Below are 23,343 nucleotides of genomic sequence, written 5' to 3'. Positions count from 1 at the left end.
CTGGACCCTCTGTTCGGTTTGGGGGTTAAAACTCGAGCAAGGATGGATATTCACCAGAAATATAACCAGTAAAGGGAGAAGCATGTAGTAAGGGTTAGTAGAAGCCGTTTTTGCTGTGATAAAGTATTGGAATTGGAAGTGAGGATGAGTCCATTTAATGACTTATCAAGAAATATGTCTCTGCATCAGCTTTACCATATTGACCAACTATCATGACTTTTAAATTAAGTTTTCGAACCTAAAGGCACTAAGCCAAATATTAGCAAAAGCAACAAATCAGATAAAGCTATCAGTGACCAAGAAGTCCATGGCCAGTGACCACGGCCATGGCAACGAGAATTCTCACTTGACTTGGTCGTGTAATAAAGTAATCTCACAGCTGGTTTGTGCTCTCGGTGCTATGCCTTCATCTTTCACCATGTTATCATAATCCCTTCTGTCAAAGTCTCCTCTGGCTTCCGTGAATGCCTGCAAGACTACAGAATAAGGATTCTCACATGATAAGAGCATTCTTTGTTGGTTGGTCTTTCACTCTTGCAAGAAGTTGGACTACGATATTGTGTGCGTTGTGTGCATTTTTGGAGGTTTGCTCTAAAGTTACTTGGGTCTGAAGAACATTATCCGCGGATTGAGATCGATTTTATGCTTTGTGTGAAGGTTCGGTACTTGATGCTTTCTGTGAAGGTTCGGTAGCAGAATCCGAAATCCTCCATCTGCCGGCAGATTTTCCGGACCCTTTGTTCAGTAGGTGGGTCAAAATTCAAGCAAGGATGTATATTCATTAAAGATATCACTAGCAAAGGAAGAAGCATGTAGCAACAGTGATTAGCATAAGCCATTTTTGATGATGTGATCAAGTATTGGAAGCTAGCTATAGTGAGGCTGAAAAGAAAGGGAGTAGATGCCTTGGTACTAGTTCTTGATGCAATAGATATATTGACTTGAATATGTACGAATCGTGTCAAGATAGGGAAGTATTAAGCCTAAAATTATCGTACCACGGAGATTAGTGACTAACCCACAATTCTTGAGTAGTCAGAACTAAAGTCACTAAGCAAATAAAGGAAAATAGAGTGAATAAAAATACTAATATAAGGCACCAAGCCCTAGCAATGCTCGGCTTTGATTTTCACCAAAGCCTAATCAAAACTAAGAACCTAGTGATGGATATGCATAAATGAGTGGAAAAGTTTAATGTTTGGGGGTTGTTTCTAACTTAACAAAAAAAGTAATAAAATGTAAAGCAACTAATAAAAATGCAAAGAAATTAATAAAAGTGTAAACAATATAAATGGGAATGTCGGGTGTTAGGAATGCTCCTTCACCCAAATTCTATGTGTCGGAAGCTAATCTAATGTAGATGCAAATTTCCTACTTTGGCGGTAGTCGTATCCAAGGCGGTTCAAGGCTCAAGGACCGAAATTCCCTTTCATGGTATTCCTACTCCGGTTCAAGGGTCGTAGGAACTCACTTGACATAAATTAGAGCCGGTTCAAGGGTCCCTAGTTCACATCAAGATGCCTAGAGATCGAGGAATTAGACTACTAAGCGATCCACCTGCGCAATCACGCAACGGGTGTAAGTCACCATGCTTATAACCCCTTTAAATCTAATATGAATCGTGAAAATAGAGACACCATTCAACTATACCATCTATATCCGGTCAAAAAACTAAAAATTAAAACTACCATGTGCACCATAGATTTCTTGATTTACTATGTATGATTGAGTGTGAAAATAATTATTTGGATATACCACGTACTTTGACCTCCCACTTAACTGGTACAAAGCACTTACCCCCTGTGTATTCCCGGATGAAATGTGTTTATCTTTACTTCTATAAAAGAATGCTCAAATTTGGTGTTAAAGCGATTCACCAAAATTTGGTCGAATTGCCCAAAAAGCCTTTGGTTAATTGAATTGTTCAAAAAATAAAAATCAAGCCCAAAATAATAAATTATTTTTTAAAAAAAATTCTCCTGTACATAAGCTCACCGGTGACCGGTGACCATAAAGAGCATGATTTTTAGAAGGAATACGGAACACCAAAACCCTAAAAGAATTTTTTTTACTGAATTTTATTGATTTGGGACTTCAAAAAATTGTTTAGTGATTTTTGAGTTCACTTAGTTCTAGAAGTGATAAGAAATTTTTGATCAAAAAATAAGAACATGCAAATTCGGCAAAAAATCGTCCTTGAAATTGAACTGAGGCATTGAAATGTACTTAATTACTTATCACTCCCCCATTAATATTAATTTTTGCATTAGAACTAAGGTTGATCTGTATGCACTCAAATGTACTTATCAGTCCTTAAGGTTAATATGTAAGAGCCTACAAGACAATGTAAAGTCATCTGACACTAAGCAAACTAGCTTGAATATCCCTTTGTTACTGCAGTCAATTATGGTAGTCCAAGAGATTCTATCACTTGATGTAAAATAACCCCATAATATAAAGGATAGCAACTAAATAATATTAACAATTTATTTTCTTCTTACCTTAGAATTGAGGAGTCTTGGAACATCTTAACCAGACTCCTTATCCTTAGTTATTTTAGAAAGCATATTTAGTTTTTTTTTTATCTGTTTTAGCAGCTGCACATATTTTTTTTTTTTGACCATCAGCTGCACATACTTATTAAACTTTTAACATGTTTATTATGTGCAGCTGAGAAAAGTTAAAGAGCAAGATATTAGACTTTGTTACATAGAGAGATACAAAATAAATAGAGTCTCATCTCGCTTTTAATCTTTAAGAAGGAGATAGCTAAAGGGTGATTCTAGTTGGACCTCCAAATTGAATAACAATTGAGAAAAAAAAAAGTTAAAAACATGACTCTTATATAAAACTTCATAAATGAGAGCTTTCCTTTCTCTTGTTTGGCGACGGCAAACCCTAGCCCTAGGATTTTTGCCGTCGAGTTTCTTGGCCTCCAATGAGCCTCCTTCTCCTCGTGAAGCCTGTCTGCCGCCCTCCTCGAGGTCGTGGTTCCCACGATTCAACCTGTGGGCTGTGGTATCCGTTTCTTGATTTCAAACCTTCACTGCGGTGTCGAAAGGTGTTTGGTCAGGTTTTCGATTGCTTGAAGGACTCTTACCGGGGGAGGCTATTCTCCGATGCAGTGTTGTGTGAGACGATTTGCATTTGGGATCCTGGATCTGCCTCTTCTCTTTTGCGGGGCAGAAGGAGTTGCTGCGATGGTGGCCGGGCAAGTTTGGTTGATGCAACCGACGACAGAGGAGTTTGGTTTCTATCTGGGACGATGTTTGACGTTGGCTGGAGGCGGGGTCCGATATGGAATGCTAGAGAGTGGTGGGTGGCTTCTGAGTGGCAGGCCACTCCTCCTCTTGGTAGTGGTCGATCCTCGACCTCTGACATGCTGATTGTATGGGCGGGGTTGCGTCGAAGTAAGGCTGGAAGTATGGGTTCGGGGGGTCCGGTGATAGCTAAATTTATAAGCTATTGATTTTCCTTATTCACACTTAAGATTGTCAATTGTAGCAAGGGTAAACAAGGGTCTTTCCCGCAAAAGACTATGGTTCTAACTACTCAAAACAATGTCACAAAAGTGACCACTGTTCCTAGCGAACAGCAGTCGAAAACCTACTCTAAACTACTCAGAAAATTATGAAAATTTATAAAGATGTACTAGACACACAGAGCGTCGAGCACACAAAATTTTGGATTATTCGGAGATCGTTTACTGTATAAAATAAATACGAAAAAATAGAGTACAGAAACTGAAAATAACAAAAACTGGTCTTGAGATGGGTTTTGAAATCAATGAAAATAAAGCTAGCTAGGGAAGATGCATCCACCCCAGACAATCACACACAAAATAATTTGTTCAATGTTAATTCAAATAATCTAGATGAAGATGCTCAGGTTGGCTCGGTACGCTTGAACACAACCTATTACCCTTTCTTACTTCGTATGCTAGGCAAGAAGTGCTCTACACCTAGGCTATTCTCTAACATGCAACCTAAATGTACGCTTATTAGATTTAACAAGAAGAGATCATTAAGGTCTAAAAGACTTTGAGACATCACTAGGCATCGCAATAAACTTAGCGCCTTGCTGAACCTAGGACTTAGTTTACTTGATAGTGAAAACTAACAATTGCTTCTCTAGAAGGTTTGAGGAGTCCAACTGTTGACACAGGCATCAAACTCTAACATGCATACTAAGCGTGCACTCAAAGCATACAAGCAAGCATTCATCAATGGAAAAGTAGTAAACTAGAGTCTCATAGTGAATTAAAAGAAAATAACATCAAAGGTCAAATCATCTTGTAGTTCATGTCTAGGGGCTTCAAGCAGCCCCCTAACTAATAAAAACTAGTTAAACATAGAAGAAAAACTAACTAAAGAAGGGGAGGAAGAGAGAGAGCTAGAGAGAGAGCTGCTGCAGATTGATCTCCTTTTATATGCTTAGAGGTTGCCTTCATCTTTCTTGTTGTGTAGGAAATTCAAAACCTAAAAGAATTAGGGTTCACGTGCTTAGGTGGAGTTTTCCTATTGGCTCTTGAACTTGATGACTTATTCCAACCATTCACATCATGCCATTTGTCCATATTAAGCTAAAATATGAAGCACAAACTCGTCCTCGGGCTTCTTGGTGTGATTTGGGCCTCGAAACATAAATTCCCGTCCAACCTCAGATTCACGCGCAGCCTGACCTTTTTGTACTAAATCGGCCATAACGTTTTCTAGAAAAATGATATTGACGAGTTGTAAAAAGATATGGAAACTAGACATCCAAGGCTTTCCATCAATATAAAGATAATTCTCTGGATCGTTGTGATCTGGTCTCAGTGATCTGTCGAAGTTGACTGATCTGCACAAGTAGATTTGCCGATTTTGCCTTTCAATCCCTCTTTTGCTTCTTTTCTCCTTCTTTGCTTCAAGATACCTATAAAACAAATAAACAACGTAAATAATGAAAAAATATACTAAACTAACAAAGAAAGTATAGAGATTAACGTTATTAATATCGCATAATTATGCTCCTATCATCCGACTTCATGGTTGGCTTCGACGACTTTTTTCCTCTCCCGGCGCGACGTAACTGAGGGTGGTGGTGTGCAGCTTGCTTGGGTGCCCAGAGCAATTTTTGTTGGGCCTGGGCCTCTTTTGCTTGGGCTTGGGCATTGCTTCCAGTTGGCCTCTTGTGGGCTAAGGTTCTCAGGCCCAATCATTGGGTTCGCATTTGGGATCCTAGGGGAGCCCCCTTTGTGCAGGGTGGTCCTAGGTTTTGTCAAATTAGTTGGGGTTTTTATTTTTCTTTCTTGCCCTAACATTGTCTAGGTTTTGGTTCTCGGTCCTATTACCATAGTGATTTCATTTGGTTGCTTTAGGGTAGCATGCATGGCTTGATATTGATGTGGCCATCTCGGGGGTAGGTCATGTTGTGTAATCATTTATATTTGAATATATGAAAGGCTTGACGTCCTATTTCAAAAATAAAACAATTGAAAAAAGATTGAGATTTAAATATTAAATTTGAAGGTCCAACTAGAACCACCATTTAACTATTCGCTCTTAAACATCAAAAGCGAGATGAGACTCTGTATTTATTTTGTTAATTTAATACATCCATTTTAAGTTATTTTATGTAATTTGTAAATACATTTTAAATAATTTTCCAAAATAATTTTTCAGCTATTTTGGCTAAATTTGACTATAAAATGGCTAGCATTGCTAAAAGCATCTTTAGTATATTCTCTATCTTGGCTCCTTAGCTATTTTGAAGAGTGTTTAACTTATTCATTTTAGCAGATATACCAGACTCCTAAATTTAACTATAAAATGGCTAGTGTTGCCAATATTCATTTTATTGTCTAAATAAATTAATACACGATCACATCGTAATCCTGATCTTTATTTGTTCCATTCAATAGTTTCATATACTGTGTCTAAACATTAATGAAAAACGGATGCCTTGGATGGTGGTGTTACGAACAGCGGAGCAGGGGCAGGAGCAGGTGCAGGCTTAAGCCTTGATCGAACGAGTTCCTGCGCTGAAACCAGCGACATGCCAATGAAAATCCTCATTTCCCTGCTTCCTTCGTCCAAAATGTGCTTCTGCTTATTTGGCGGCGTGTAGAGTGTTGCTTCGCAGCTCGCTTCTGTTCGCGGTGTGATGCGCTCCTCCTTCTCAATATTTTTGTAGTCGCCGAAGAAAAACGACACCACCGCCAAGTCAAATGCATGCATGATTAGACCATAAGCATTCTCACACTCGGTAAGAGCGTTCTTCAACGCCGGGTCTCTTGTTGTTTCAAGCGTCTGCCTGATAAACTCGTGAGTTTTAGTTGCGTGGTCTGTTGCCACCTCTAGGGTTATCTGGGTTAGGTCAACAATATTGGCATTTGGGGACTTCAAGTGTGCTTGGAAAGTTCTCCTGCAAAACCCATAGTCCTCTGTGGACCGGCATATCTTCTCGATCAGTTGCTGTGTGCTTTGACTCAGTGACGGTTTGATATTGATCATGAGGAACACAACCAACAGTAATGAAACAAGTACTAACTTACTAGCAAAAGCCATTGATCTTAGCAGTGTTGGGAACTAATGAGAATTAGAAGCTAGAACAAGTAGTACATACTAGACGGCAGAGAGGAGTAGTAATTTATAGTACTTTGTGTTATGTGCAGTAGTAATTCTTGTTGCAATATATATGCTAAGTTTGAATCGAATATATATGCTATTCAACCATACCATTTATATTCACACCAGCTTATTAATTAACAAAATTTGAAAATATGTACCATACCATTTATTTTCTGGACCCTCTTTCAGTTTGCCGGTCAAAACTCAAACAAGGATGGATATTCATGAGGATTATGAATAGAAAAGGAAGAAGCATGTAGCAATAGGCCAATAGTGATTAGCAGAAGCCATTAATTTTTGCCGATGTGATTACGTACGTATCAGAAACTGGCTAAAGTGAGGGTGAAAAGAAAGGGAGTGGATGCCTTGGTACGTACGTACTAATTCTTGATGCAACACATACCGTTTAAATCCAAAATGAATCGCTGAATAGAGACACCATTTAACTATACCATCTATATCCAGTCAAAAAACTAAAAATTAAAACAACCATGTACACCATATATAGATTTCTTGATTTAATTACTATGTATGATTGGGTGTGAAAATGATTACTTGGATATACCATGTACTTGGACCTCTCACTACTCAAGAGGTACAAAGCACTTAACCCCTATGTACTCCCAGTTAATATGGGTCTATAGATTGTAATACAAAGCACTTGCATTCAGTCAAAACTGATCGATCGTATATGTTATATATGTTAAATGTTGTTTCTGGTGGCGTTCTCCGGGTACTTCACACAGAATGCTATACCACCTGGGGTACCGATCCAACTTCTAAACCCTGTACTAGGAACACAGCGTTAAAGGGGTAAACCGTACCGGACGGTTTACGCCCCTCCGATGCCTAAGTAAGATACTAATATATAAATGAATTATAGGAATAGTGGATAAAAGAGTTATTACCCGTAAAAGGTGGTTGTGCTGATGCTTTAATACTCAAGCAAGGGAAAGGGGTTTCCCCTTATCTTCGATGATGTGGGACGCATGTTGTCCCCTTGCAGCTATATCAGCTTTTTGGTGTATATTTAGATGAACCGTGCTGATAAGGTCCGGACACCTCCGTGCCCAGGGTGCCGTCTCTGACGAGAACCATCATGGTGGGATGTGAACCCGGCCCGTGGTCTGGTACCTGGGTCCTCCTATGGGCCCCAGTTGGCTGCCAAACCTAGTGAACTACCTAGTAGTATGTACAAATGTCATTCCAAGAAAATATATGCAATTGATTTTATTTTCATCCTATGTACGACCGGGTGAAATAACTTACTCATGGTTCATATCTCTAGTCTTTAGTGGTCATATGTATTATATTTAAGAGAAGATAGGTGGCTCAAAAATATTGAAAATGGGACTAAAATGTCATTTTTTTATTGAAAAACTTTAGTTAATGATTTAATTGTCATAGGTAATTGCGTAATTCAGTCTTGATCTATAACCATCAATACTAGAATAATGTTGATAGACATCACTTCAATTAAATCGATCGAGATGACACGTGATGTACGTAAAAACATGTGATATATTTGTATAATTGACATTGATTCTTAAATTCGCGGATATTTAAACTTTTATTAAATTTTTTGTGAAAACACATGCGGCTATATTAAAACGTGGCAGAGAATAAAATGAAAATCCACACTTAGCTCTATATTGACTAATGTTGACTCATTACAAACCCTAACCAGCACGACTCATTGACTCATATTGGCAAATAAGTAACCAATAATTAATTTTTTTTATTCATCAATAAAATTCATCCAAGTTACTATTGTAAATTTGTAATAGACAACTAGTCTAATGTACACGTACTCTTACTAGCATTAATAATAATTAATCAATTCATCTTCTATAATGTATAATTTTATAGATATATGTAGTTTTGCATGCTGCATGAATGAATGTTTAAAACTAAGCTATTGATTAATTAGTCGTTAGATAGAAGTTGGGGGATGAACCCTAGTATTATGGAGTTCTTGCACTGAAACCGCAGACATGGCAATCAGAATCCTCATCTGCCGGTTTCTGTCAACCAGCGGTACTGAGCTGAAGGCAGCGTCTTGATCGACTGCTGACAGCTGTCTTCAACTCTCGGCGTTATAGACTCGGACTTGGCCACATGCACTACCATAATCTTTTTGGGAAAACTCCACGGCAGCCTCGTCGAATGACCAAGACACGATAACATAAGCATTCTCGCAAGCTGTGAGAGCATCCTTTTGTGTGGTTTGGAGATGGTTGTGTTTTGAAGGAGTTGCTTGACGAAGTCGAGTACTGTCTCGATCGGTTGCATTATCTTTAGCACGATCTATGAGTTTTTTTTTTTTTTTTTTACATGGTATTTGGATGGGGAGGGCTACCTTCCAATCTAGAAACATTATGAACCACCCGAGGCCTGCAGGAACTCAACTAATATCTTGGTCTAGTGCTGATTACCACGTGAGAGAAGTCAGACTCCGTTGGCCCAAGATTTTCCACTTCGAAAGCCCTTAGAGCAAGTTCACCCGTTGGGTCACCGGGTCACCTACTATTCACTGCTTTTTAGTGTATATTTTCATTCTCTGGGTCACGAAAGACACTGTGCTCGTGACCCAGGGCACGAAATACACTGTGCAGGTCACCATGGTGACCCAGAACACTGTACCGGGTGACCCAGGACACGAAATACACTGTGGTCGTGACCCAGGGCACGAAATTAACACTAAAAAGTAGTGAATAGTGGGTGACCTGGTGACCCAACGGGTGAACTTGCCCTTAGGCATCCGACTGTCGGGTCTCATGATGACGCAGTCACGCAGACTCTCTGGAAGCTGACACATTCATTAGCGTCACATGAATCCCGCATGATCCTAGTACTTAGCAACCTATCAATGAGGGACTTGTGAATGTTAGGGCTTGAACTTTAGTGAGAGTTCCACGCAAGCAAGTGTTTTGTCATCCCTACCAACTCTGGTTAAGTTCGTGATTAGTTGTTGGGTTTCTTGGCTTGAGGATGGATTCAAGTTGTCATGTTGCATGAGGACCAGAACTAGAAACGAAACTGGTAACTTAGTTGAAATTGTGTTTCTTTCAGTTTTTCTCCCTCATTTTTGTATCTTTTCTCTTTAAAGTACTTTTATGGGTGTGAGAATACATTATATAAAATTAACAATTAAGGTCAACAAGTACTATACATAACCATGTGGTGTGGTGTGTTGGTCGAACGGCCTAGTCTGGAACCCCCAGGTCTAGCGTTCGAATCCCAACTCCATCCTGTAGCCAACAGATTTGAGGGATCCTTTGAATTCGTGCGTCTGCGGTGCAGTGGATTAGTCTGGCTTTGGCTGACTTTCGCCGCAATGTCGGTGCATGTGTCCTGGCTCTGGGATACCACTACATGGGTGTAGGGGTGGGCTCGCGAAACTGAAAACCGAAAAAAACCGCACCGAAACCCGAACCGAAGCCGAACAAAACCGCATCTCAAAGGGTGGCCTTTGAGATGGTATTTGGTCATTTTGTATATTTATTGGTTCATGATAAAGGGTGTGCTTCTAATTTAAATGTCATGATCTTGAGTTCTATTTTGTGGGATTGTTTTGGTTCCATTCTTTTTGAATTGAAATAAAGTCTAATTAGAAACAAATAGTGAAAGAGAAAAAAAGTCTAATTGTGCAGACATCATACATGACTGCATATTAATTGTATTCAATGTTAGTTTGAAACACTAGTTTTGTTTTTATATGTAGAATTTATCATAGATCTATCATTTCTGGTCATATCTGGTGTGCGTTTATCTTCTCTGTTTCGTTACTAGTCTGGTTGATTGATTCTGCTTGACTTCGTACATAAATGATAATCAGAACACAAAGAAAGGAATTTTAATTTCCCTCAACTTCTTCCCTCGCATGAGAGGGGTTAGACATTTTGAAAGCTTTGAGCTGTACCGGTTTACTTTCTTAGTTTCTTTGCTCTGGCTTTTAGGCACAAGTAAGATTTTTCTCATGGTTGTTTCATTTTAAACTTTTTTTTTTCTGTTTGTTTCTTCCTTCTCTCACACACAGGCACAAATTGAACTCTTGTTCCATTGGTGGTTTGCTGCTCTTTGATTGATTTCCATGATTTCACTTTCATATAAGGGACCTTTGAGAAAGTTCTTTCATGAATATCTAAGTTTACAAACATGTGGCAGAGCTGTTAGAAAAAGCAGTTTTTCCATATCAAGGAAAGCGGATTTATTTCTTTCCTGCTTACCAAATAGTGAAAGAGAAAAAAAATCTAATTGTGCAGACATCATACATGACTGCATATTAATTGTATTCAACTGTGATTGGAACAAGTTACACGGCCCCAAAGGTGCACTGATCAAATTTCAATTCATAGCTTTACAAACCTATGTATAATTGATTTAATATGGATAATTGCTATCTGTCCATATATTTTTTTGGGGCTGTGACCAGTTACCCATTTTTAGCCCAAAAAATGCCCACTTACTCCACAAAGAGTTTTTTAACCCCATTTACCCAATCTTACATCTATTGACATTTTAGCCCCTGTTAATTAAATTAAAACCCATCCATCTCTTATCAGTCTCTCTCTCCTTCCCAAACTCTCTCTCTCTCCCCCCGATCTCCACCTCCACTCTCTCTCTCTCTCTCTCTCTCTCTCCTCCCCATGATCTCCACCTCCGGTCTGTCTCTCTCTCTCTGATCGCCGCGCCGGAGATGCAGTCCAAATCTGAACACGACGATGAAGCTCCAGTCGGCGATCCAACGTTCTCGTCGCCGTTCGATTGATCGGCGATCCAGCCACTCCAACGTCCTCGTCGCAGTTCATCGGCAATGTGTCTACTGCCCCTAACGCTGCCCCTAAACCCTAAACTTAACACGAAGACATTATTTGGGGGCAGTAATGTGTCTACTGCCCCCCACTAAACCATTATTACTGCCCCCCACTAAACCATTAAAACTTGCCCCAGTTTTGTGAAGGGTTCTGACTTCGTATGAAGACATTATTTGGGGGCAGTAATGTGTCTACTGCCCCCCAGTAAACCATTAAAACTTGCACCAGTTAAGTGAAGGGTTCTGACTTCGTATGAAGACATTATTTGGGGGCAGTAATGTGTCTACTGCCCCCCACTAAACCATTAAAACTTGCACCAGTTTCAAGGATTCACAGTGTATTGCACTTTATCACAAACAAATCAACAAGAGATGATTACTGTCTCCTAAGAAAGACATTATTGGGTGGCACTAATGTGTCTACTGCCCCCCAATAGACCATCAAACATTACACCGCTTCCTATGTTTCGCAGATTATACAAGTTATTCACACTCAAAACAACAGATAATGTCTAAAAACCCACATTATGAGGGTCAATATTCTGTCTACTGCCCCCCACTAGACTGACACAAACAACACAATTTTTTTCATTGATCAACTACTGTAATTTAACACTACATTTACTTTGGAATAGCAGTTTTCAGTCCGTCTATAAATAAAGCAGTCATCATTGGCCCCCAATACAAAGTCTACTGGGGGGCACTAATGTTACAACTTTTATGGTTATGACTGCACAATAGCAGATAGCCATTTTCAGTCCGTCGTCGATTCCTTCAGAAGGTCAACCCCGGCCTCGCCGAGCTTCTCAGCGACGAGGACCGTCGGCTTGGCGTCGAGCCTGGCAGCGGAGAGCACGACGACGAGTTTCGGCGCGGCGATGGCTAGAGCAGGCGTCGTGGGCGACCTGCCGGAGGGATGGAGGGAGGGAGAGAGAGATCCGACGTCTTCTGGAGAGAGAGAGAGAGAGAGAGAGAGAGATAGAGAAATCGGTGAGGGGGGAGGAGAGAGAAATCAGTGAGGGGGAGAGAGAGAGAGAGAGAAACTGAGAGTAGAGAGATTGAAGGAGAGGGCAAAAAAGTCCCAAAAATTAATAAAAAGAATTAATTGGGTAAAGGGGAAATAATCCCTTAGAGTGTTTTGGGTAAATGGGGTTTAAAAACTCTTAGTCGGGCAAGTGGGCACATTTTAAGCTAAAATTGGGTAAATGAGCATTTTCCCTATTTTTTTTTTATAGCTTTGCAAACCTGTCCTCTAATCCTCTATAGTCTATACAGTAGCTTTTTGGTCTAAAAATGTGTTCTTGACCTCTATACTCACGTTTCTGTTTACTGATTTGAATAGGAGTAATTTGCATATCTAGAAAATGAAGAGGCAAATCTAAATCAGCTGCTACTAGTTCGGGTGCTCATCTGAAATCGACTTCATCATCTCAAAGGTCAAAGACTTCATCTTTCCGAGCTTGAGATCGTGCCATTGCCCTCCTTCATATGTTGATGTTGGTTCATTCTTTTTGTGATGTTTAATCTTTTAGTGAACTTATACATTTTTAATTTGTGAGGTTAGTGTTGATGTAATGATGGACTTTTATAAACTTTGGACTCTATATTTTTTGACCATTTCATATGTTGATGCTAGAACTTTGATGGACTATGTCAATTGAATTATATGGATTATGGACTATGAAGTATGGAATTATAGTTTATTGTCTATTGAAGTACAAAGCATGCATTAGTAAACTTGTAAAGTCATTGTTATAGATTGTTATTATAAGTTTGAAGAAACAAAAACTTCTCGAGTTAATATCAAAGAAGTATATTTGGTAAAAAACTGTTTTTCAAAAAAAAAAAAAAAAAAAAAACCGAAACTGGGCCGGACCGAACCGAACCGTTCGGGTCGGTTTGGTTTTCGGTGGCAACTTCTCAAAACACAAAAACAGAACCGAACCGCACCGAATCTAAATTCGGTTCGGTTTTCGGTTTTGGCACAGAACCGAACCGATCGGAACCGAACCCACCCCTACATGGGTGTGTGAATTACTAACAGCTAACTACCTGATATAAAAAAAGTACTATACATATTATAGTAATATATCCCTATATATACTTGTATTATCCAATGTTGTAGCCGACTAATGGGAAATGTATGCGGCCAAATAGAACTCCTGCTGAGGTTAAAGGGTCGTTTGATTATATATATGGGACTGTCATTTTGCCGGCCTGTGAAGTTAATCCAACCCTTTTCAGTCTTTGTTTTCATCATCATATATAAATGTTGTTCAATTGCTTGTCATGCATGCCTGCAATTATACATCACGCATTGACTTGATTTTATAGTAAATATTGACTACACATTAACATTCTGTTCAAAGAAAACTCATCTATATTATAAATGGTTGTACATGCATGCAAGTGCATATACTTTGGCATACGTTCTTGAGATTTTCTCTAACTAAAAAATCGAGGAAGGGGAATTTGAGTTTAGAATATCTCCAATATTTTATTAGAAATTAAAAAATTTCTTAACCACATTCCCATGGAGCCGTCCTTAGTACTTGATAATTAATTAATTTTGGGTTGTAGATGCTTAAATTTCTATTATAATATATTTAGGGTACTGTTTGTTGTATGTGTGTTAATTAATTGGCTCAAAAATTTCATACTACCAAATACAAGTTGAAGAAAGATTAGGGTACGGTACGTTGCATGTGTGTCGTTCATTATGTAATTTAATTTAGTAAAGATGTCGAGACTTCTTGGTGTCACCCCTCAACTTGTTTCTGTTGTTATGGTAACATTTGTAGTCCAACAATTCAAGTTGGAACTAGGAAAAGTAAAATAATTAACTTGAGAGATTATCATTATTGTTATTATTTTCGCCAAAATCGACATAATTTTACCAAGAATCTGTATATTGATAATATACGGAGCCTAATTAAGCCATTCTCAATGTTGGCATGAAGGGAATACCGTCGTGCAAGGTGGCAATCGAACTACATATTGCAAACTCGGTCCCAAAGACATAAGCCTTTTAGAAGCTGACTCAATATCAAGGCAAGAGTACAGCCTTCGACCCTGTAAAAGCATATGCAAGAACTTAATAACTTTCTAGGTTATTGTCCAAAGTATTAAATATATAATCGTCAGCCATGATTAATGTCGTCTACAGTCAGTTCACACTAGTACTATCATTCATGCCGATTGTTAAATTGACTTTATTCTTCTGAGTTCAGCTGATCATGGTCAATATAATTACCCCAGTCCAGCTCTGGATCCATATATATATAGATGTTGATCAAAATTAGGCCTCAAGTCATGTAGAAACATGCCTGCTTCATGATACATATGTCATGCTCAGCCTCACCAGCAATCTTTTTCATGAACTCCTCCATGTCCCTATCAAACGAAGAAGGATGTGGGATTTCATAACTATCACTGTAACTGTTAATGACTGGATTAACTCCTCCTTTCGCCCTACTAATCTGATTTTCAATTTGCTTCACTGGGGCTTCTTGGACTTCATCCATATCAAAGCAGTCTTCCTCCTTAAACGGCGCCCCATATTGCTCACCGTTTTTTGGACCCAGTCCACTTTTCTTGTAAACCTTGCAAAGAGCATAAGCATCCGGTACAGTCCCACATCTCTTCAGCTCCTCATCGTGCAAAGTATACTCATGCATCACCCAGTCAGTGCGATTCCCACTAGGCGCACGGCCTGTATAGAAAACTAGGGTTTTCTTTACTCCAACCGACCGTGAATTATTCGTAATCGTGCGATCTTTTCCAGTAACTTTCCAGTAGCCATGTCTGGTCGCCCTGTTTATTCTTGTAGGTTTGTTAGGGTACTTACAATTTCTAGGGCTGAAAAAGAACCATTGCCGGTCTCCGGTTTGTAATAAAGACAAACCGGGAAGCTCCTCCGGCTCGCACTTGTAGACGTTGGTTTCAGTGATGATGTTGAGCTTGAACCTTTTGTGGCAGATTTTTCGTTTCAGATAGTAGAGGACGAGTTCCTCTTCGGTGGGATGGAACCGGAACCCTGGTTGCTGGCGAAAGACGATCACCAAGTCGTCTGCTGATACCATCGTTAGGTCTTGTAGAAAGATCAGAAAACGGGTCAAAAACTCAAAACCCTAAAAGAAACAACTCCACGAGGTTGAGGAAAAGGTTCTCTAGTTTCGAATACGTCTAGGAAAGGGAGTTTAAATACTTAAATACAGGATGGGATAAAGTTACGAAAGCCTGATTGCAGAAGGAAACATAGTTGTACGGACAGACCGAGCACCAAAGTACCGACGAAAAAAAGGCCATGACCGCCCCCCCCCCGGTTGGACCAGGGAATCTACGGCACCAAGCGAGGTTTTTAAGGAATTCGCGGTTAAAGAGCGAAAATTTTACAGTGCACTTGATTATTGTTTTTTGAAACAAGGGCTGCAGGTGCAGCCGCCCTCAAGCTTTCATTAATGAAACTGTTGAATATAATAGGGGAGAGACGTAAAGACTGAACCCCGAATTACAATAAGTACAGAGAGAGCATCCCGAATAATTAATAACATGAACCCCCACTAATCTTATGTACTCAAACATGCACCGACCAGATATCTGGGCAACACCATTTGCTTCACAAGGGTGACATACCGAAAAGATAAATCTCATACAAAGCCATATAGCAATTAAACCTGCTTTCCCAATATGCTGCCGACCAGAACTATAACTGGTGGCACTAGGTTTCATCTTGCCACTAGGAGGATTCGTCCATTTGATAATGACTCGACTCCTCACTAGGACATACAAGGCACATTGAGTGCAGACATGGACATTCAGCCCGACTCTCCCTACAAAAACTATATAGGTATTTATTGTAAATAAATACACATAAGCATTAAACAAACTATTGAAAATAAATACGTACTAGAAGTCCACCAGCAATGGCCCAAGAACAGATAACAGGCCCATGACCTAGATTGCCCTCGTGCCTGCCCACCGATGTCCACGCATGCTTCAGTCGAACCGTGACTGGCATCAATGGCCGAACTAGGCCACTGTCCAAACCTCCCGTTGGCGAACACGAAGGACGAACCGTGAAGAAGAAATACCTAGAAGTACATCGCCCCCTGCCCGTCGAAGCACGTCGGGTCGCCGTGGCTCTCAATAACCAGTTGGATCTGGACAGGGACGGAACCAGGAATTAAATTTGAGGTGGGCTAAATTTACCTTATCCTGGCAAGAAAAATTATTCTTAAAAATTTGGCAAAGTCTATTTTGTTTTGATGGAATATCTTAATTGCATAACACTTGCTAAAATATCATCCACAAAATGCATTTTATTACTCAAATCTAACAATAGAAAATTGAAACAATTGAAAGTTAAATATTCAATGTTAATACAAATTCAACTACTTAAGTTGTGCTCTTCGATTACCTAAAGCATAAAACTCATCAATAATCGAATTTGAATCAATTATATATATATGTTTGACTTTTTTTTTTTTTTTTTTTTTTTTTTTTTTAGGGGTGCTATAACTTGGTATATATATATAATCATTTTTTCCCCCCAAAATGTTGAGGTGGGCTGTAGCACACCTCAGCCCACCCTTGTGTCTGTGCCTGGATCCGGAAAGCAACCCGGATTTATTATAGCGCTCTCCACTAGGCCTCCACGATCCCGGAAAGAGGGAGGTATAAGCGTCGGTGACCCAAGTTGGTGGTTGCAAATATCGCCGCTGAAACACAGTGCTCCACCATCGCTCCTCCCGGTCCTTCTTGCGACTCTGACTCCGACCTTCACTGATGGACTGACTAACAGAACCTACCCGTCTGACGACGACATCCCAAGGATGCGCCGCCGGAAGGAAGAAGGAAGAAGGAAGCACGAATCGCTCGCAAACTTTTTTCGTCTCTCCAGAAAACTCGGAGCAAACAGCATTGGAATTTTTATATTTTTTTTCGGTGCACTTGATGTTTTGGTGCTCTGAAAGTTGCATGATATAATATGATCTTAATCATTGGTGTCATTGCAATTTGCAAGGCTCTAATCTTTTAACGTGCGGGAGGAAATCACCTGTCCCCAAACTTTATGTTCCAATTCTGTCCCACGAATAATAATCTGCCATGTGTTTTTCCACTAACAGAAACCTCACACTGTTAGGACCCGTTTGGTTGACCGGAATGTTACGGTGGGAAAATGAATTGTACTAATTTTCCTTTCAAGGATGGAATGGAATTGATTTAGCATTTCCATTTGTGATGTTTGGAAGGATTCAAGACTTGAGATTAGAAAATGATTTAAGAGAATTAATTTGTTAATGATTTTCCAATAATACCCAATCAAATTAAATATGGAAGATTAAAAATGAATGAGTGGAGATAGGAATTATTAATTGACCAGATTTTATGAGGGGCTAAACAAGTAAATTTTCAATTCCATTGAGTAAAGGAATTGAAATACCACACCCTAGATGGTATTTCTATTCCGCCTCTTTTATGGAATTGAACTCCGGTCAACTCATTTATTTTACTTTCTTTTCCAGACTTATGATTTAACCAAACACGACAATTTAATGGAATGAGAAACTGAATGTGAAATAGATTTGATTTACTGGCTAACAAACGGGGCCTTAAGTTATATTATTTTTAATTTCAAAACCCAGGAGGGTTTCCTTCCAATCCCATTAAAATTGACCTTGTTTCTTACTAGTCACCTTCTGATCATGTTCTCTTTCCACCTTCCCCAAATTCCAATCCCATCAAAATTGGCCCTGTTTCTTACTATCTGTACACCATTAAAGCAGAGAGAAAGTGCAAAACTCTCCATCCTCTTTCTGAAATCCATTGCCTTTTACACTCCAAAACTTCATCATCACAATCATGGCTGCTTCCTTCAATCAAGCAAAAATAACCCAAAACAAAAATGCTCTCCACCAAACCAAAGTCTCTTCCTTTTTCTTTCTCACAGTGGCCCAGATTGTCAAAGATAGAGTTTCTATCAATCTCTAGATACCCAGCAATTGGTAAAAGCCAGAAATGAATTCTTCAAATTTTCATTTAAAGGAACCCAATTGATCTAACAAATCTAGATAAAAAAATAAAAAAAAATTGATCTAACAATAGAAAGTAAAAAATTGTAGAAGATTGAAAAATTGGGGAAACGTCCCATTTGGATTGGTAGATCTCCAAAGTGATCTTGACCAGCTCTCCATGCTGAGCCACACGAAGGTCAGACTCAGGAACAGAGTTGAGAAAGAACAAGACTGCAGCTTTGGTTGCCCAATGACGAGTGTTCCAGATAATGAAAGCGAGGACGAGAGCAGAGAGCAAAAGGAAGAGGGCGTTGTGGACCGCAATGAGAATGAAGACGGAGACAGAGAGACCAAAAACAAAGATGGGTATGAGACTGTAGAGGCAAGGGTGAAGAGATGAGTTTACTCGTTCAGATTTGAAACAATTAGATGATTTGGGATTTGAAACATTTTCTTCTGGGCTCAATCGATCTGAAATTTTTTTTTTTTTTTTTATCAGAATCGATCTGAAATTCTGTATCAAGGAAGAGAAAACGTTTTTTTTTTTTTTAAATGAGAGTTAACAGAGTTAGTGGGCTGGTAGACTATTGATTAGGTGGCAAATTATTATTCGTGGGACAGAATTGGGACATAGAGCCTATATTATAATTTATAATAGTAAATACAAAATTATTTTTTATTTTCAAGGTAAAAGAAAAAAAAGAGTTAAATTTTTTTTTTGGTAAATATAGTTCATGCCCAAATCATGTGAAAGCTGGACGCCTGGACACACATAACTTTTCTTAAAAAAAAAAAAAAAAAAAAATCTAGATAGTTTATGTTTCTATTGGATTTTCAGAAGTTTGAAAGCAACTGATTCTTTTTAGTTGAAGAAGATGAAGGAACCAGCCTATAAAATTTGCATCAAAGATGTATGTAGAGAAATACAGAAGTGTACAAATTAATGCTTCAGACAATATTGTACTCTACCTGGTGTTATGAATACTGTACTCTACTTGGTATTATGAATATTTTTTTTTTTTTTTTTTTTTTTTTTTGTGAGTTGTGCAGAATGTTACTATTGTATACGGTATTGGTACTCTTTCCAACACTGAGCATTTGTCATTGAGTATTTGAATTTTATATTAAAATGATAGCATGCAAAATATCACCATTCGATCAATGATATATATTTGTTTCAAAGAGTTAACAATGGACAAAGGGACGAGACCGACAAAGTTCAAAATTTGAAATGAAATCACTATTAGTTTTTTAGTGACGTTTTTGTGTATTTGTCACGAGAGCAAAAGAAACCGTCACTAAAATGGTATCTCAGCCGTTGCTATTGCTCATAGTCACCAAATAAAGGTTGATGTAGGGCCAAATGGCACCATTTGGAATGGAGTCTATAGTCCACTTTTGTAGTAGTGGGTGTGATGGGTTTTTTTTTTTTTTTTTTTTTTTTGGTACAATGTGATGGGTTTATTTTATCTTATAGGTGTATGTCATTTCAAGTAGGGAAAAAAAAATCTTCTCAAAAAAAAGAAAAAGAGTCCAATTTTCATTTCGAAGTCCTTTCAGCTTAGTTTACTGCACTGTTTTAAAATGTCGTCGGAGACCACCTTATTTTTATTTAACGTTTTGAATGCATCTCTTTCTAAATATTTGAAATACCTATTACTGTCACCAACTCACCACCTCCTTATTTGCCGGGAAGAGTAGACACATTAGTACATAACTGACCAAGACAGAGAAGAGAAAAAGTGGCAGATCATCCGTGGATGTACTCTGGATTGGAAGCAAGATCATGCATCACTTTCAAGTTGGTCTCTCTCGAATGCTGAAAAAGAAACCCCAAAATACCAGTTGAAATCAATAAAAATTTGTACAATTTGAATCACATCAGAGATTTTGGAGACAATCTTGATTTTGTCTCCAATAATACGCAACAATAGAGTGAAGAACATGGCAATATGTAGCGGGTGCATTATACCTCGGAGATTAGAAGTTAAAGCAACTTCTAAGTAGAATTTTTTGATCAACAGGAGTATACACACACCGCTTTGGTTTCTTTAGTACGTAATACTGATTTGAACTGCGGTGACAATATGCTAATATGAAAATTGAAACTATATTTCAACATATTATATGTTCACAATGATAGCTTACGTTTTGAAGATCATCTCTCACAATGATAAGTAGCCATTTCCCTTCAAAAGTGAGGTCTTACCAAGTTGATGTTCAGAGTGTTATAGTGGCCAATGATGCTAGTAATTTCCTTGATCAAATGGTTTTCATCAAGAATTACAATCAGTACTATTTTTTGCATCTTAATTATCTAATATATGGGAACAAGCTGTTTCTAGGACTAAATGCCACTTAAAGGTTATGCATCAGCTTCTGTGTGGTCAATCTGGATCGTTTAGCCTGTAACACTTCTCTGCATATATAGAAAACAGAGAAGGTACACAAAACTGCAGGCAAACTTGGACCACCAAATGGTTTTTCTTTTGCCAACACCACCTGCTTATAATTGGTGATTTGGTGCCACAGTTCTGAATGCAAAATTCAGTTTTTCTTTGAGATGTGAAAATCTTCTCCTTGTTATATCAACCCTTTTATATATAAGCATTCCTTCATTGTTTTCCTTCAGCCTATCCATCTATTAATTCATCAACTATGTGTGTCCGTTGTGTTACACTTCCTATTTATTATCAAGTCGCTGTGATAATTACCATTGTAGTTTTTTATATTCTCTTCGTTCTCTCATTCTTCACCGTTCTCCGTCATCCGTCACTCTCTCTAATCTAACAGCATCTGTAATCTTTGCTGTTCCATTACCTTACTGGCTTCTTCTTCTTGTCCTGTCTACACCATCAAAGTAGTTGCTGTAATAGCTTAATAGGCCTCGTCCACTCCGGATATTATCTTCAGCTTGCAACTAAGTTTTCCTAGTCTTGTCTTGGAAATCATGCCTTCCATCTTGAAAAGCCGTAAACATGGACCACTAATTAAGTCAGGACAACAAGTTATAGAAATTTGAGCCGGTTGAGAAACTCATCGCTTCGTGCTGTAGAAAATTCCTGCACATTGCTCTTGAAAACTCTGAAGGGGAAATGAATAGGGTGTCCAAAATGCCAACGGAGACCATCACCACCTCTTTATTTTCCAGCAAAGAGGAGCTTGAAGAACCAAGGAAGAAAATCTTGCAGACGCTACCATTGAGGAGCAGCAGGAGTGGAAGTAAAGATGCAATTTGTATTCAAAAGAGTGTTTTCGTTGTGAAATAGTTAGGGTCTTGGTTGGTCCCAAAAATTGGTATTGTTGACGTATAAACGAGGAGTCTGCTGCAATTGTTTCTTATCGATCGGTCTTGAAGTATCAAATAGTAGAATTGGGCCATATATGGAAGCTACACTATGAAGTTGGTAATGATATTAAGCCACTGATTGGATCTTGTTCTGATTTTGATGCCCCAGTTTTTCTTTTATATATGTTTATGTTATGTTCTCGTCCGTATAGGATGAAGGAACCTACGTACTCTTTTTTTTTTAAAGAAAACTAAGAATCTTTGGATCTTCTTTTAGAATATTTTCCTTCTTCCCCAACGTTCACTGTAGTTTGGATTTTCTGTTTCACATATATAAGGCTTGCTTTAACAGCAAAATCCAGTACAAAGACCGAATCGATATGGCATATATTTGCACTATACAGTCCCAGAAGACCATAACACTCTGCTTTCTAAGCTCAACAGTTGAATACAGTTATCCATTTTACAATAGGGTTATAATATAATGAAAATTATTAAATCAATTAGAGGATTCAGCACTATGGTTTTAACTGGCAAGGAAAATTGCATCCCCTTTAGTTTAGTGCATGCCTATTCTAAGTTAACTGGAACACAGAAGTGGATTTGCAGAACTACAAGAGAATTTGTACAATTGATTAAAATGTCAGCATAACTTGACTTTGGCTTTCTATCGCCCAACATGGACTTTTGTTATCATCTAATATAATCATAAAAAATCCTATCCTATGTTCCTATGTGATTAACTCGAAACTCGGTACCTATATGAGTTGGTGTTAATCTTAAGCAACAACAAAGTTGGGGTTGTCTTGCCTAATCCCCCGGTGCCCCAAAAGTCACAGCGCAAGAGATAAAGTATCAAATTCGATCATGGTATTTATGAATCTATCTTAGTAGGAAGAAGTTGTTTCAAATTATTTTGTTAATTGGGTTCCAACTTCTAAAGCTATTAGGTCAGTGCACTAGTAGTACTTATTTTTTTTGGACTAGTAGTACTGTTTACTCTGTTTCGACTTTGAAGCAATAATGAGACCTTTAATTCCGATTAAGGAGTAATTTTCTAAAATGCTTTTACTCTTCACAGATATTCGTTGCAATATCACGGCTATATGGGTGCAGTTTGGTCTGCAGAAGCAAATATCATAGCTTTGACAGTTTGTCTGGTAAGACCAGTACATGCACAACGAATCTCAATCTCCATACAGAAATCAAATCTTCAAGCTTTTGACTAGAAAAATTTACCGTGTGCTCTCCTTTTATCTCCAAGCTCTGATATTTGCAATTATAAAATCTCAACTTCTGTTAGTTTTCTTTTCCATCCCAACCCTTTTATACCCTCCTCGTCATCTAGACTCCATCTTCCCATCTTTCTCATCTCTCATTTCAGGAATTTACTCCATGATTTACTGCAATTACTCTTTCTCTTGAAAATAAGGCCTGCCATGATCCCTCTGAGAAATCCCTGATTATGGAATGGTCAGACGATATTAATTAAGTTATGATCACAAGTTACAAACATAGCAGGAGCGTGAAGCAGCGCATTTTTGAAATACCGGATGAGGGGATGCCGTTACTCTTTATAGTTCTGTATGATTGGCAACAGGTGAGCCAAAG

The 23,343-nt window shown here is 38.5% G+C and overlaps 2 protein-coding genes across 2 annotated transcripts; both read right to left on the bottom strand.

The window, feature by feature from the left end:
- Positions 1–5,924: 5,924 nt before the first annotated feature.
- Positions 5,925–6,548, bottom strand: LOC133722725 (uncharacterized). Its single transcript, XM_062149597.1, has one exon. It carries the CDS (start codon positions 6,546–6,548, stop codon positions 5,925–5,927), a length of 624 nt encoding a protein of 207 aa, XP_062005581.1.
- Positions 6,549–14,370: 7,822 nt separating this feature from the next.
- LOC133722724 (NAC domain-containing protein 17-like) lies at positions 14,371–15,509 on the bottom strand. Its single transcript, XM_062149596.1, has 2 exons — positions 14,754–15,509; positions 14,371–14,499 (listed from the first exon to the last, which is right to left on the bottom strand). Exons 1-2 carry the CDS (start codon positions 15,507–15,509, stop codon positions 14,371–14,373), a joined length of 885 nt encoding a protein of 294 aa, XP_062005580.1.
- Between the last annotated feature and the right edge of the window lie 7,834 nt (positions 15,510–23,343).

This window comes from Rosa rugosa, chromosome 7 (genome assembly GCF_958449725.1).
Source record: "Rosa rugosa chromosome 7, drRosRugo1.1, whole genome shotgun sequence".
In the NCBI taxonomy this organism is placed as follows: Eukaryota; Viridiplantae; Streptophyta; class Magnoliopsida; order Rosales; family Rosaceae; genus Rosa; species Rosa rugosa.
Note: the sequence above shows the minus strand (reverse complement) of the source record. Positions and strands in the feature narration are given on the sequence as shown.